At 51.4% G+C, this 14,500-nt stretch overlaps 1 protein-coding gene and 1 long non-coding RNA gene across 3 annotated transcripts in view; one reads left to right on the top strand and one right to left on the bottom strand.

Annotated features, from left to right (window-relative positions):
- Positions 1–4,588: 4,588 nt before the first annotated feature.
- Positions 4,589–7,803, bottom strand: LOC118974097 (uncharacterized). Its single transcript, XR_005063683.2, has 3 exons — positions 7,667–7,803; positions 7,345–7,490; positions 4,589–4,723 (listed from the first exon to the last, which is right to left on the bottom strand). It is a non-coding gene; the product is annotated as an uncharacterized lncRNA (long non-coding RNA).
- Positions 5,091–14,500, top strand: part of TET3 (tet methylcytosine dioxygenase 3) — a 97,752-nt gene continuing 88,342 nt past the window's right edge. The window contains exons 1-2 of one of the 2 annotated variants that reach the window (XM_073211245.1): positions 5,091–6,444; positions 7,249–7,982. In XM_073211245.1, coding sequence (XP_073067346.1) covers positions 7,680–7,982 — 303 coding nt within the window. In that variant the 5' untranslated portion in view covers positions 5,091–6,444; positions 7,249–7,679. Of the gene's footprint in view, positions 6,445–7,248; positions 7,983–14,500 lie in introns of those variants that run through there. The other variant, XM_073211251.1, reaches the window with a different exon arrangement.

Here is a 14,500-nt window from a genome sequence, read left to right as displayed (position 1 = left end):
TTTGGCTGAATTCTTAGGACTTGTAGGTCAGGAATTTCATGATTTTTATACTACACATATTTTCTGTGGTTTCCTTTCTCCAAGCCCCCTTTCCCCCCAGGTTTCTTTAAAATGTTGACTTTGTTGGAGGATTTGATGTTGAAATTTAACTAAGAGGTAGATCATAGGATCCAGGCCCAGCCAGTTCCCCCTACCTGAACCTCAGGCTCTTATATGCACTGCTTCCTGGATCTCTCTGTGAGCATGTCCTACAGGCACCTCAAATAGGATGTGTCTTTGCTGATCTATTTGGCAACCTGCTCCTCTTCTAGGACCCTTGGTGCTACTAACCACCCTGTTGCTCTTCCAGAAACCTCCTGCCTCTTCCCTCCTCCAATAAATCCCCATCCTATTGATTTGACTCCCTACATCTCTGTCCAACACTTCTCTCCAAACCCTCCCCTACTACCCTACTGGAAACCATCATTTTTTCTCACCTGGGTTCCTGCAACAGCTTTCCAGCTAGTCTCTCTGCCTCCATTCTGAGACCCTCCCTGCTCTGTTCCTGCTCCCATTCCCCATACCGCAGCTGGCACCGAGCAACATGTGGTCCCTGTCCACAAGGATGGGACCTAGGCACTCTTATGATGTGATTGGTGGGCCCTGTCTCAGGAGATCATGAAAGGCTTCCTGGGGTGTCACCTGAGTTTAGCCAGGAACAATGAGTGGGAGTGAATGGCAAGAAGGCAGGAAATGCTTCTGCCAAAGCTATGCTGTTTTTGAAGTTTCCTTTACAGGTGGGCCCCTAGTGACACATATACTGAGTTCTTTCCTTTGCTGGATTGTTTCTCTATTTACAAACTAATTTCTACTGCATCTGTCACACTGCCACTCACCTCTTCCACCATGCTTCCCTCAACTAAGTTTCCTTTCACCCTAAATCTCTGAACCTGCTCTAGTGAGAGGAAGGACAACCCATTAAAGTGGGAATCTTAAATATATGTCCCTAGGAGAGGGAAGCACTCTGGAAATGGACAGAGCTCACTGCACTTACAAATGCAGTACCTCAAATGCACACATCCACATCCAACACACACACACACACACACACACACACGCACACACGCACGCACACACACGCACACACACACACACACAGTTAACCAGATGTTTTTTGCTTCTCCTTCAAGGCACATGGGAGCTTTGCTCCTCTTGCACTTCCCTGCAACCTTGTGACTTGTTTTGGCCAGTGAAATGAGGGTATAAGTGATGTGTGTCACTGCCAGGTAAATGCTTTAAGGGACAGTGCTTGACGTGCCCCATCCTTATTTCCTGCTTTCACGCTTCAGCAGGCAATAAGTCCAGTTAAAGCAGCTGGCATCTCTAAGTATCCATGGAAAACAGAGCTCCTGTTGACCCACAATGAGCATATTTCATGATAGAGAAATAAAATTGTGTTAAGTCAAACCACTGAGATCTGGGGATTGTTTGTTACTGTAGCACAACCTAACTGATCCTGACTGCTACCTGCAGTCAAATCAAGGTTTGGGGGCACCAGGGCCTTCATCCCTGTTTGGTATTCAGCAGCTTTAGTCTCTGAGCCAATCAAAGCTCCCATTCTCCTGCCAAGCCCCTTTACGTTAGAAGGTTACCAGGTTATTTCATCCTTTCTCATGATGGAGACCCTTGCATTCTCCCTATAAGTTATACGATCTATTTGATCCAACCTAAATTCAAAATGAAGTCACAGAAATCGTTATAATACATGAATGCATTGGCTGAGCTATTCAGAAGCTCAACATGCCTTACCCACATCACATTAACGCATGTCCAAAAGCAATCCACTAATGACTCTCCCTTTCCTCAAGACCAAAATGCCAACTTCTGCCCTGTATCAGCCCTGGCACTGGTAGGCTAATTTCAGAAGTCCTGGACTATAAGCCTAGTTTTACCACTTAGTAGTGAGTGACCTTGGACAAATTACCTCTCTGAGTCCCAGTTCCCTTATCTGTAAAATGGTGATAATAATAATAAAAGCTGCCATAGAAAGAAAAGGAAAGTAACATTTGCACATTTGGTGTATTAGCCACTGTGTACGAAGAGAATGATAATATGTGTGTGGAAGTGCTTTGAAAAGGGAAAGCTCTATACAAATATTAGCGGTTAGTATTTTTAACCCATTCATGACCAAAGAAGAAACACATCCCAAATCAAATAAACTTCCCAATGCGTTCAACCTTTAAAACCAAGCCCAGGTGTGGACTTGGATGTATGTTTACATTTCTGTAACAGGTCCGATAGTACAAAGCTCATTCTTCAAATACTGAGGATTGCTTATTAGCTAAAGAGAGGAAGGGGGGGGTCAAACACCTCAGACGAGGTTAGAAACATTCACTTATTTGCAGGTTCGGAAAACATCCAGCAGTGTTGGTTCCACGCGGTGACTTTCTGCGCACGCGCTCATCTAATTACACTTCTGTGCCCTTCGCCCAAGGCTGAGTCAACCGCTATTCATCAATGGAGCTGGAGCCCTTCTCATTCCCCAGCCCCACCTCCATCCCGATGCAAGGAAACGCCCCTTGTCCAGCCTGTAGCGCCTGCAGTTCCCCTCGCACCGACGGGATTTCCCTTTCTAGTCCTTGGGCCAGCTGCTCAGCCTGGTCCTGACCTCACCGGAGTAGTGGCCTAAAGGGCTCAGCTCTTGGCCGCCACGCCGGTTTATAAAAGGAGCCTCCCTCCGTCTACGGGCCTGATTCTGGCCGTCGCCTAGGTGCTGGAACTTGCTTCTCCGACAGCGTCCACTAGTCTAGGGCTTCTCCACCTTGAGCGTGCGTCACCTAAAGAGCTTGTTAAAACGGAGCGCTGGGCCACACCCCCAGAGTTACTGCTTGAGTAGGTCCAGGGTGGGGCCCGACAGTTTGCGTCTCGAACAAGTTCCCAGGTGTCGGTGATGCTTCGTCCCAGGACCACAGTTGACGAAAGACTGCCTCTAGCTTAATGCCGCTCCCAGAGAGGCTCGCTCGGCACCAGCACCACCGCGCGGCCCCTGTCGCTCTCCTGCCCTGAGCGTTTAGGGAATAACCCGGCAGCGCGGGTGGCTGCAGACCGGTCAAGCAGGGCTTGAGGAATTTGGACTTTATCTTGGAGGCCCCTGAAGAGTTTGCGCAGATAGGAAAGCAGGCAGGAAAAAACCCTGGAGGCCTGTGTGTCTTTAGTGATCCTGGGATATTTCATTGATCAGTTTCTGACCTTTCTTCATTCAACACCGATGGATTGGGTATTAGGCCTAGGGTTACAAAGGTAAAAAGACCATGCCTCAGCCCTCCAGAGCTTCTGGTAACGGGAGGGCAATGTGCAAACAATTACAATGCCAATAAGATAACTGTTCCAAAGGTATGGCATGTCAGACTTCTGTGGAAGGAGGGTGGGTGGGGCTCAGGAATCCTTCCCAGAAGCTGGAAAAGGTTTCATGGAAGAACTGGTATTTATGCTGAGACATGCAGGATGAGTGGGAATTTGACAGGTAGAAGGGGTAGCTGGGAGGAGGTGAAGTGGGAAGAGATTCCCTAGGATGGAGGAATGAGCTACAAGACTGTCCAAGTGCAACGTTCCAGACAGGGAAGCATTTGGGAAGACTTGACAGGCAGGTGTCAGGCCTGGACCTGGTTCCCCTCCTTCTCCGGTGGCTCCTCTGTCTCTCCTGCTGGCCCCTTGTCAGCTGCTGTCCCTCCTGAGCTGCTGCTCCCACAGGGCTCTGTCCTTGCTGCCTGTTACTCTCACTCTCCATGTCCTCCCATTCCCTATGAACTCCTGTATACCCAAAGTCTCACTTAACCGTCTACTCACTGATGGGGCCCAGGGATGTTTCTAGCCCAGGCCTCACCCCTCAGCTCCTTGCCTCCACAAGGATGTCCCCAGATATCTTTCCTCCTGTACTCCGGTGGGTGGCACCAGCATTCACCTACTTACCTAAGCCAGAGGGTTTATGAAATGTCTCATAGACAGCTGGTGAAGAGTAAAGTAGCACCATAAATCGTGGGTGCCATTCCAGGACAAAATACAGGAGGAAAGATGCCGGGCTCAAATTCCGAGTCTACAATTTTGTAGGGAGTGACCTTGAGCAAGTTATTTAGAATCTGTTTCTTCATCTGTAAAATGCATTTAATGAGGGAACCTACCTCAGAAGGTTGTTCTATGGATTAAACAATAATTGTTGTCAGTTAAATCCCATGTTAAGCACTTTACTCGTATCTCTCAGAGATGGTGAGTACCTTGTCCAAGGTCACTCTGTAGCAAGTGACAGAGCCAGGCCTGGAACCCAGCTTTCTGGTTTTTAAGCTACCTTTATTACCCCATTTTCACACTATCTGGAGATTGTATAACAAAAAGGGAAATGCTTATGGCAGAATATTAAATGAAAAGAGGATAGCAAATTGCACTATCAGTGTGAGTACAACTATGTTATAAAAAAGAAATAACTACAGATAGAAAAAGCTAGACAGAAATATAGCAAATGATTAACTGTGGTTGCCTTTGGGTGATGTTTGTCTTCTAATTCTCTGTTTCTTCATTTTCTTTAATATATATAATTTTTATTAAAAATAAAATTATTTAAAACAAGCATTTATTAGACTGACAACAAATACAAGTCCACACCGTGTTTTGATGGTTGGTTGGAAATTACACTCTTTTGGTGTCTCTTCTTGGTCCTAGACTTACTTTCCTGAAGAACAACTCTTCAGTCCTGTCAAAGGCCAGGGTAGGAAGTTAGGTACTGTGGCCATGTTCACCGACCCCCACACCTGGCCTCAAAATCAGGCCTGCGAAGAGGGAAGTTCCAGACAGAGCTGGGCTTCTCCGACCGCCTAGGGCGTTCTGGACAGCGCTACTTGAGATCAGTTACCTTTTTTTTTCTGCTTCTAAATAGCCGGCCGAATGCTCTTTTTCCAGTGCTGGCTGAGTTGTTAGCTCCAGCCGGGCGGGGATGCCTGCCAGGTACCTGGCTCTGTGAGCACCGTCCAAACTGGTCAGGCCAGTCCACCCCATAGTTGTTTCTGCCAGAACTTGCCCGTGTGTGCGTGTCTGTGTGTGTGTGTGTGTGTGTGTGTGTGTGTGTCTGTGTGTGTTAGAGACCCACCCTTCTCAGTAACCAGGTAGGTGGAAGGCAGCTGCGGGCACCAGCCTGGCAGTCAGGCCAGATGGGTGGAGCTGAATTAATCTAGCCTGGAATTTCAATTTGGCCCGCACAACAGGTGAGGGAAAAAAGCAGCAGAGAGCAGGCAGTTTGGCAACTTAGAAATATTCTTGTGCCTTGCCCCTTGTCCGCTGCCTGGCAAGTAGCCCCGGGTGACTTTTTAAAGTGTCTGCGCCGGGTTATAGGGCTCGGTTGCGCCATGGCCCCATCGGAGGTTGTCAGAGCCCCTCCTGAACACTGTCCTCCTCGGTTACCCTCCGCGACGCGCCCGTTTCCCCTCCTCTGGGAGGCAGGGCGGGGGTATCGGATTAGTCTTTGTTTTCGAGGCGAAAAAGAGCCGAGCGCCGCGCGGGGAACGCTCGCAATGGCAGGACCCTGGGGTCCTCCTGGGCTCAGTGCTCGGCCGTGACCCCCGCGAGGGTGCCCCACAGCCGGCCCGCGGCTTCTGCCCCCGGTACCCCCTCCGCGCGGGCTAGGCTGACTCGGTACGCAAACGCGTGATGTCCCCCATTGTCCTGCCTCGGAATGAGCGAGTGGCAGCTGGGAGATGGGGTCAGTCAGGCCCGGAGCTCAGGGCTCCCGGGGACGCCAGGGCCGTCCTAGACCGCTCGGGCCCGCAGGGAGTGGCAGGAAGCGGGGACACCGAGGCCGGCTCGGCCGAGGGCCTAGGCTGGGAGGTCCGTGTGCCCCACCCCGCGCGGCCCGCCTCGCCCGCCGGGGCTGCAGAAGCGTGGAGGGCGGGAGCCTCTAGTCCAAAGGGGGTGGCCGGGTCCTGGGAGGGCCGACCGCGGGGGTAGGGAGGTACTGCAGGTGCAAAGGAGCGGCGGCCGGGCCGGGCCCTGCCGCCACCCGCTTGCGGGCCGCCCGCTTCGCGCCCTGCCCGCCGCGAGAACTACCCCCCTCGCGCAGCCCCGGACCCGGCACAGGGAGCGGCGGTGGGGCCGGCGGGGCTCGGCGGGGCCGCACGTGCGCGCCCTCCCGGGCGGGGGAGTCCCCGGGCGAGCACGTGCCGCGGCGCGCGGGGGGCGGGGAGTCCCGCGGACGCCTTCATTGCTGCTGCTTCTCCGCCGCGGCCGCCGCTGCCTCTTCCTTCCTCCTGCGCCGTCCCCTCCTCGGCCCGGGCGGGGGGCTCCGCGAGCCGAGCTCGACCGGGCCGGGCGCTCCGGGAGGCGGGCGCCCCAGGCGGCGGCGGCGGCCGCGACGGTGGTGGCGGCGGCGCGGGCCGGGAAACTTTGCCCCTTTGTGCGCTCCGCCCCGGAGGCGGCGGGCAGGTCGGTGCAGTCGGTGCCTTTCCGGCTCCGGAGGGGGGGGGGGGCGGCGGGAGGCGTGGGGGGCCCGGCCTGGGGGGAGGGGAGGGCCTGGGGGGCCGGCCGGGGGGGCCGCCACTTTGTGGCGGAGGGGGCTGCGGGTCACAGTGTCACGGAGCCGGGCGGGGGCGGCGGGCGGGGCGGGGGCTGCGGGGCCGCCGGAGCCGAGCGGCCGAGGCCCCAGAACAAAGGAGCCCGAGCGGCGGCGCGCGCGCGGCCCGGCCCGAGCCGGAGCGCGCCCCCTCCCCGCGCCCCCTCGGCGGAGCGGGCCGCCCTCCCCCGGCTGGCCTGCGGGCGCGGGGCGCGTCGGGGTAGCCGGCGCTGGCTGCCCTGGGCGCGCCCCCACTCCAGGCCGCTTCCGTGTCGAGGGCGCCCCGGCAGTCCCGCGGGGTGAAGCGCTCGGCAAACTTTATTTTGAAAGCTCAGCTTCCTTGGGGAGGGCCCAGAGGCCTCCGCCGAGTGGTGTGTGTGGGAATTTTGGTGAAACTCTCCCTAGCCCTGGGGGTGGAGCAGAGGACAACTTTCTTAAACATCTCCCTTGACCACACTCTTAAATTGGTCGTCCAGGTTCTCTGGACCCTAGGCCTCCTTCCTCAGTAAGGGAGCTGGTACCCGGGCACCCTGCCAGAGGTCCTGGGCAGAGCTTCATTTGAGCAAACCCCTGCTCTTCCCCCGTTTTCTCTTTTCCCAGAAGCAGGAAGAGGTAACATGTGAAAGTTGTCCCTGAGCGCCGAGTGATGCGCTTCCCCTTTCTGTCTCTTTTTTCAGGCAGCTCTGCCTTCTCCATCATCCTGACCCTGGAGAAGTACCAGGAAGAGAAACTCCTCACCCCACCCTGCCCCCACCACACACCCACTTGCTCACCTCATGCCTGCGTCCAAGGTGGGCGAGGGTGAAGAACCCACCCAGCCAAGATGATCCCTCTTCTGGGGACTGCTGCTGGTGTCCTCCCCGAGATCTTGGGCCCCAGCAGGTGGGAGAGTGGCCCCCAACGGAGCCCTATCAGACTGCTGCAGAGAAGGTGAAGAAGGGTTGAGAAAAGGCACCCACCCTGGAGAGGAGCTACCTGCCTTCACCCTTGGTGAAGGGTGAAGATTCTTGACTGTTTTAAGAGAGAAGGAGCTGTTGGTGGCCTTGGCAGGAAGGCAGCTGGGCTGTGGCTCTACTCTGACACCTATGCCCCCACCTCTGGCCTTGTCATGAGCCAGTTTCAGGTGCCCCTGGCAGTCCAGTCAGACCTGCCAGGCCTTTATGACTTCCCTCAGAGCCAGGTGATGGTAGGGGGCTTCCAGGGGCCTGGGCTCCCCATGGCTGGGAGTGAACTCCAACTCCAAGGGAGTGGAGATGGGAGAAAGAAACGGAAGAGGTGTGGTGCTTGTGAGCCCTGCCGGCGGCTAGAAAACTGCGGGGCGTGTACCAGCTGTACCAACCGCCGCACGCACCAGATCTGCAAACTGCGCAAGTGTGAGGTCCTGAAGAAGAAAGCGGGGCTCCTCAAGGAGGTAAGCTGGCCCTTGCTGGGCAACTCTGCCCTTCCATGAGGATGCTGTACTCACAAGCGTCTTGTGAAAGACAGTTAAGCCTATGCTCCCATTCTGGTCCTCCTGGTCCAACTTTGAGTGGGGCCATGAATAGGAGTGTAATTGTCATTGGAAGCTGACAATTTGTAAGAGAGTAACTGGGTCACGGGGCTCTGAGCTAGTCTTTTCGTCTCTGATGTTCCCATCTAATAGAGGATGTATCCAGTTTTATCTCTGGAAGTTTCTTGTCCTGCTTGAAGCCTCAGATGTATTTTAGGGTCACACTGATGCTTGGATGACATAGTGAGTGAAGGTGTCAGGTAAGGGATGATTTCAAGTGACAGAGTGGTTTTATGCTACCCTAATGGACTGGGATGTTTCTTTCTCCAAATCTTTTGTTGGGTGTCATTGTTTTTCTCAGGAGAACCAGTTGAGAAACCCGTAATTTGGGTTCTATGACTGGATTTAGTACTTCTTGAGGTCAAAAGCAGTTTTTGAGCTCTGTGTTCTCAGGACCTGGCTCAGTTCCCTGGAGTGTAGTACACACTCAGATACTAATTGAATGAATGAATGATGTGCTTTTGAGACACTGTCATCGCTAGGGAGTACTCCATTTATACCAAGTAGGGGGATGGAGAGACAAAAGGAGGAGTTGGGATTAGAGCAAAGTGGGGAAGGGAGAGGCAGTGACCCTGCACTGGCCATCTCTCCCTTCCATTCTGGTGGCTGGCTGCCAGCACAAGGGTGGTGGCAGCCACGACAGCGGAGAGTTGGCAGGAGTAAGGATGAGCGAAGTCAAGCAGCTTGGGAGGAGCGGTGTAGCGGCTGAGGTCGCTCCAGGCAGCGGAACCGGCGCTGGACAGAGACGGAGGCCTGCGCTGGCTGTGGGGCTCCCCCGCTCTGCCACTGATTTATCGGAGGCTCTGACAACTCCCTGGGCCTGTCTTCTCCTTGGGGAAATGGTGGAGGGGGACAGGGGGCTGTGCCTGATGGCCTTTAAAGCCCTTTCCAGCTGGGCTGTGAGCTGCCGTGTTTCTGAGGGCTCGGGCACCTGTGGCTTTGATGGGCTGGCAGCTGGCGCTCAGGATTTCCCTGACTGCTGAGGGCAGAGCTGTGCCATAAGCTTGGTGGGGCTGTGGTCCTGTGGCTCGCAAGAAAGATACAAGTGTCGGGGGCAGTGAAGTGTGTGTTGCTGGGATATTCTGCCCCTTTTCACCTTCTCATGTCCACTACTGGCAGAAGCTGTATGTCATGGCCCAGGACCACAGACTCGGTGCCCTATTTCCTGGTCTCTGGTTAAAGCAGACATCTGGATCACATCTGCAGCCTGGGAGACCATGTCCAGCCCTTTGGTGCTGTTGTTGGCGGGAGTTGGCATCTGCTGGCCCTGTGCCCCATGGGTCATTTCTGAAAGGGGGTGGAATCAGGTATAGGCCTTACTCCTGGGCATGAGATCTGGTGATTTGGTATAAGAAAGATCTGCCCAGTTTGCTTTGTAAAGCTTGCTTTCTTTGCTTGCTTCCTTCTGGCAGTCACCCCCTTCCCCAACCCCCTTTGTCTCACTCCCTCACTCCATTCCTCTCATAACCAAACTGGGGGGTTAGGGGGTGCTGAGATTTTTGGGCTGGATGTTCCTGGAACCAAGTGGTCCTTATGAACCATGTTTAAGCTCTTCTTTCTGCAACACTGAAGCATATCTGAGTGAAAGGGGCTAGGAGTGAGGCCAGGGTCCTGTCCTCCTTGTGTGTAAGCTGTTGCCTTGGACTGCCAGGTGGTCATGACTGAGATATCAGGGGTCTGGGTTGGCTGAAGCTTAGAAACAGCCCTGCTGAGAGATGTCTGTGCCCCTGTGGAAGGTCCTTCCAGTCCCCCATGGTCAGGGGATGTCCGGCTTGTGACTTGTGTCCCTGTGATGTCCCAGAACAGAAAAGCCACACTCTGGTGTGTGACCAGTGCTGGCCCAAGTAGAGTTCTCCCAGTTTCTGGAGAAACAAAGGGAAGGGGACAATGGAGTGAGCTTTTTCTTAAAGCTAACTTTGCCCTAAAGAGGAGTACTTTGTTTTAAGGATAGGTCCTTTCTACTTAATGTTTAAAATGTGCCTTCTTTAATTAAATGAAGGTGTTGATAAAAAGTAGGTTCATTTATTTTTTTAATCTTTAATTCATAAAATACAAAATGGTAACTGCTGTGTGTCTCCATAATTTTTTTTTCCTGTTCATGAACGCTGACAGCACAGGAACCCTGTCCAGGCTATATCACGTTTAAAGAATGTACCTCCAAGCATGGTCCTGGAGCTGAGCGAGACACACCCACCTGCCCTGGAGGCTCTGCCTGAGAGAATGAGCTCTGAGAACCAGCCCAGCATTTACCACCCCCAAGGGGACTGCTGGGACCTTAACCATTAGATCTAAGCATCTCTTAGCGGAGGGAACACGTTCTGAGGTTGGGGAGGTTAGGGAGACGTGTTACTGGCATCTGAGTTTCATTTGGTTTCAGCTCAGGAATAGAATTTTAGACTTTGGCTCTGACTCTTCAGGTGGGGCAAGACGCACCATCCAGAAGTCTCTCAGGAATCAAAGTGTCCTCCTGCATTCCTGCTGCCTGGCGTTTCCTATTCTGGGCACTCTTTCCTTACTTCCATCCTGTCTCCACTTCTCCCAGCTTCCTCTGGGGCTTCCTTTGAGCTGTCCGCTGTGAGCTGCTTTATCATCCTGTAACGGAGAGTGGCATTATCTTGGGTTTCCCAGCTTCCTTTTCTGCTCCTCACCCTTTTCTGCAGTATGTGGGGTGGGGGAGAAGGTGGAACCTCTCTACTCAGAAAAGAAGTTCACCATTTTAAGACTAGAGACAGCTCTCAGGGATGGGCCCTCCTGCCATGGAACCAGGTGACTGCCTCTCTGGGACTTAAATCGAGTCATACACCTGAAGGGGTTCCTTCTTGCTCTGTGGTCTTCCTTCCTACTTCTAGGAAGGATTTAGATCCCAGGGTGATGTGTGAGGCTGTTTTATTTCACACTCTTTTTACCTGAGTGCTGGCTTGTAGCACAGTGAAAGGGCTGATTAGAAAAGTAGAATTGGTGGATATGGAGACACAGCAGGCCTCAGACCCCAATGTAAGCACTGTGCGGCTTACTCCTCTGAGCACCGTTTTCTCATTTGTCACCTGAGGTAACTCTTCTCTGTAGGGTTGTGGGGAGAATTCATTGAGATTAAAATATGCATAATGTCTCGCACATAGTAGGCAATCAGTGCAGGGAGAAACACATTCCTAGAACATCTAAAAAAGAATTAACCTTTGTGCATAAACAATTGTACATTAGTTAGCCTCTGAGTTATAACTGTAAAGATGTAATACAAATTAAATGTTTATCTCAAGACTATCCCTAGCTTGCTCAAAGAAGAAATGTGACCCCAGGGCCAGGAAGAGGGTGGGAGGAGATTGCCAGCCTCTTTGCTGGGGGAGATGGCTGGACACCCAGGACCAATGTTGCTCATGAGAGAAGTGAATATCTGATATGGAAGGTAGGAGAATAACTATCGGGGGAAAAACTGCATTAAAAAATGTTTGTGTAAGGTTGGAAGCATGACTGAGAACAATGTGGATGAAAAATGAAGAGAAATAGGTGCATATATGGTGTGAGAACACTGTTTAACCCCCATCCAAGTGGGGTTAGTATCTGAAACAGATCTCAATGCCAGATTTGAGACATAACTTGAAACTGGGGGTCTCTCAATAATGTCAGAATGCCTGAAGAATTCTTGCCTTATCTGCCAGTAGCCCTGTCTTCCTGAAGTTAGAGGCTGTGGGGAGGGAAGCTTTCAGGCATTAGTTCCCACCACCAGAGGAGGACTGATGGCCAAAGTAGAAACGCTGAGACTCTCTAGAGAAAGGGCTCTCATCCTACAGTTTAGAGAACCAAAGAGAAGGCCTGGCAAGGAGAGGTATGAACTACAGACTTTAGACATTGTTTTTCAAATGCAAACAGTTTTTGACATCATGACCACAGACTCTAAAAGGGAAGTTAGCTGGAAGGATAGGATTGCTTTTTAAAAAACGGAAATGCTGACAGAACAGTCCAGAGTGGTGCAGTAAGGAGGAAGATGGTGGGACTGGGGAAGAGCTGAACCATCCCTGTGGCTGCATGCCGTCTAGAGTACAGATGCTCCTTATGTGGAAAGGGGGTGGGTATCACTGAAGGCAGATTCAAGGGTGGTCTGACCCCTTAAGAGGAGTGTCAGGAAGTCCAGTGTCCAGAATATGCTGAGGCTGGTGGAAAATACTCAAGACAATAGAAGTCTTTTATATATTCCCAGGAAGAATGAGAAGTAAGGGTAGGCTTATAACTTTGGGGAGCATAGCTAGTAACAGAAAAACAGCAGCCATTGGGTCCCTGTTGTATTAGAAGGTGTAAACTGGGGAAAGAATCAGGGTGTGTGGTTAGGAAAGAACCAGTCGGCTGGCCTACCTGAGTCTGAGTCATTTGCTTCCCACTAACACCTTCAGATGTGCTCACAGAATGACAATCTTTATAGAATTATGATGATTGAAAGAGGGCCAAAAAGACCAGAGACAGGCAAAAAGTCCCATTTTTCAAAAGATTTGAAATTTATAAATACATAAGTTTGATGTCAGTATTTGACAGTTCTAGAGCAGATTCTTTAAAAGGTGGTTTATGAGACTTTAGAAAGGCAAGTGGTGGGCTTGGAGTAGGTGGGGTGGGTCTCTGTAGTTCTTTACAAAGCAGCCCAGTCAAATTAATGGATTTGCAAATACATGATGCTATCTTCTGCCAGCTAGGACAGATCACAGGGTCAGTTTCTGATTTAAAATCATCTTGAAAAGAGAGCACTGTTATAACTAACTGCCCTGTTCAATCTTTTTATCAACTTTGTGGGTCTGGGGTGGACCCAACTGTGCTGGGGCTTCCCAGTAGTATCTAATGTCTAATTGGAGTGGAAATCCTCTGATGCAGATGAGAAGCTGAGGTGATGGGCACCTACATGGACTTATCTGCACATTGCTTAGCTGAACCTTAAGGCACCTGAATGGTTCACAGCCATATTTCCACCTTAACATCAGTGGACCAGGGAGCTTGTTAGAAATGCAGAATCAGGCCCCACCTCAGACCTATTGAATCAGAATCTGAGCTTTAACCCGATTCCCAGGTGATTTGTATGTCTGGGAGAGTTTGAGGTCTACAGTACTTCTGTGACTGGTAGAAGGGGGTGGGGCATGGAGAAGGGGACAGAAATAAGTCTCGATGTACAAGTAATGAACTCCAGTTGTCAACAAGGGTAAGGAAGATGACCCAGCCCAATCCGTTTCTTTACCCAGTAGGCCAGGGAGATGAGAACCTCTTAAGATGCTCCAGGTTTATTCTTGTTCTTCTGGAGTCTATTTCCTTCCAGTCTAGGTAGTTATCAATCAAACCCTTTAAGAACTGTGTGAGGTTTCTGAGAATAGTCAGGAAAGAGCTCTCAGAAGATGTTTGCTGTTCAGCGGCCTGACTCTGGAGTTGGTGTCTCATAAGAGAGGGGTAGCTGGTAGTGATTGTGAAGAGGAGGGGTGTGTCCATAGAATCTTGGCTCTCATGGAAGGGTCTGGATGCTTATGGAGCAGAAAGCATGTGTGCCTTCTCATGAGATGTAGGTAGGGAGTAGGCATGTTAGATCTGTGTGTGTGGAGGCATGGGGTCATGGTGATGATGGTGGTAAGGGGGGTGTTAAGTTGAAAGGTAAAACAAATGAAAGAGAATGGGTCCCAGCCAAACTTGATGGAATTTAATCAGGGTAAATCCAAAGTTTGGTACTTGTTTTAAAAAAGGAAAATAAATGCATAAGTAAGGAACCCTGGCTTCCTAGCAGGCAAGTAGGAATGCTGAAACTCCAGAAGGGATGTTGACAGCCTATCTGGAAAAGATCTGTCAGAGTGGTCACATGCAGGACAATTGAAAGAAACAGGGCCATTCAGCTTGGAAACAAGGAACGCAGGCTAAGTCAGGTCTGTGTGGCAGAGGGAGTCAATGCCTCTGAGTAGAGGAGTATTCAGAACTTTGATTAGTGGGCGGAAGTTACGAGCAGGTAGATGGAACCTGTGTTAGCAAAAATAATTGTCTAACATTGACAGTTGTTCCAAGTCTGAAGAGCCAGCACTGAGGGGTGGCATGTCCCCTGTGTCTGCGTGTGTGGGTAGAGGCCAGCGCTGACTGGCAGCGTAGTGATGAGGATGCCTCTCTCAGGTGGGAACTTCCATACAGTGTCTAATACTGTGAAGAGTGTAGTAGCAAGTCTATCTCAAAGTCTATTTCATATTCCTTAGACAACTACCTTGCAGAAGAAACATTTCTCTTATGTGGTATAGTTTTTAGTCATGTTCTAGACAATCTTATACCTAGACTTAATCTCAGACCTAGGTTAGAACAGAGTCTGTGAAGTTTCTAAAAATTTCTGCCAAATGGTGTGTGAATGTTCAGAGATATGTTTTCTCAGGGGAGAGGGC

Source organism: Manis javanica, chromosome 1 (assembly GCF_040802235.1).
Source record: "Manis javanica isolate MJ-LG chromosome 1, MJ_LKY, whole genome shotgun sequence".
Lineage (NCBI taxonomy): Eukaryota > Metazoa > Chordata > Mammalia > Pholidota > Manidae > Manis > Manis javanica.
The sequence above is the reverse complement of the archived record's forward strand: the minus strand, read 5'-3'. Positions and strand labels throughout refer to the sequence as shown.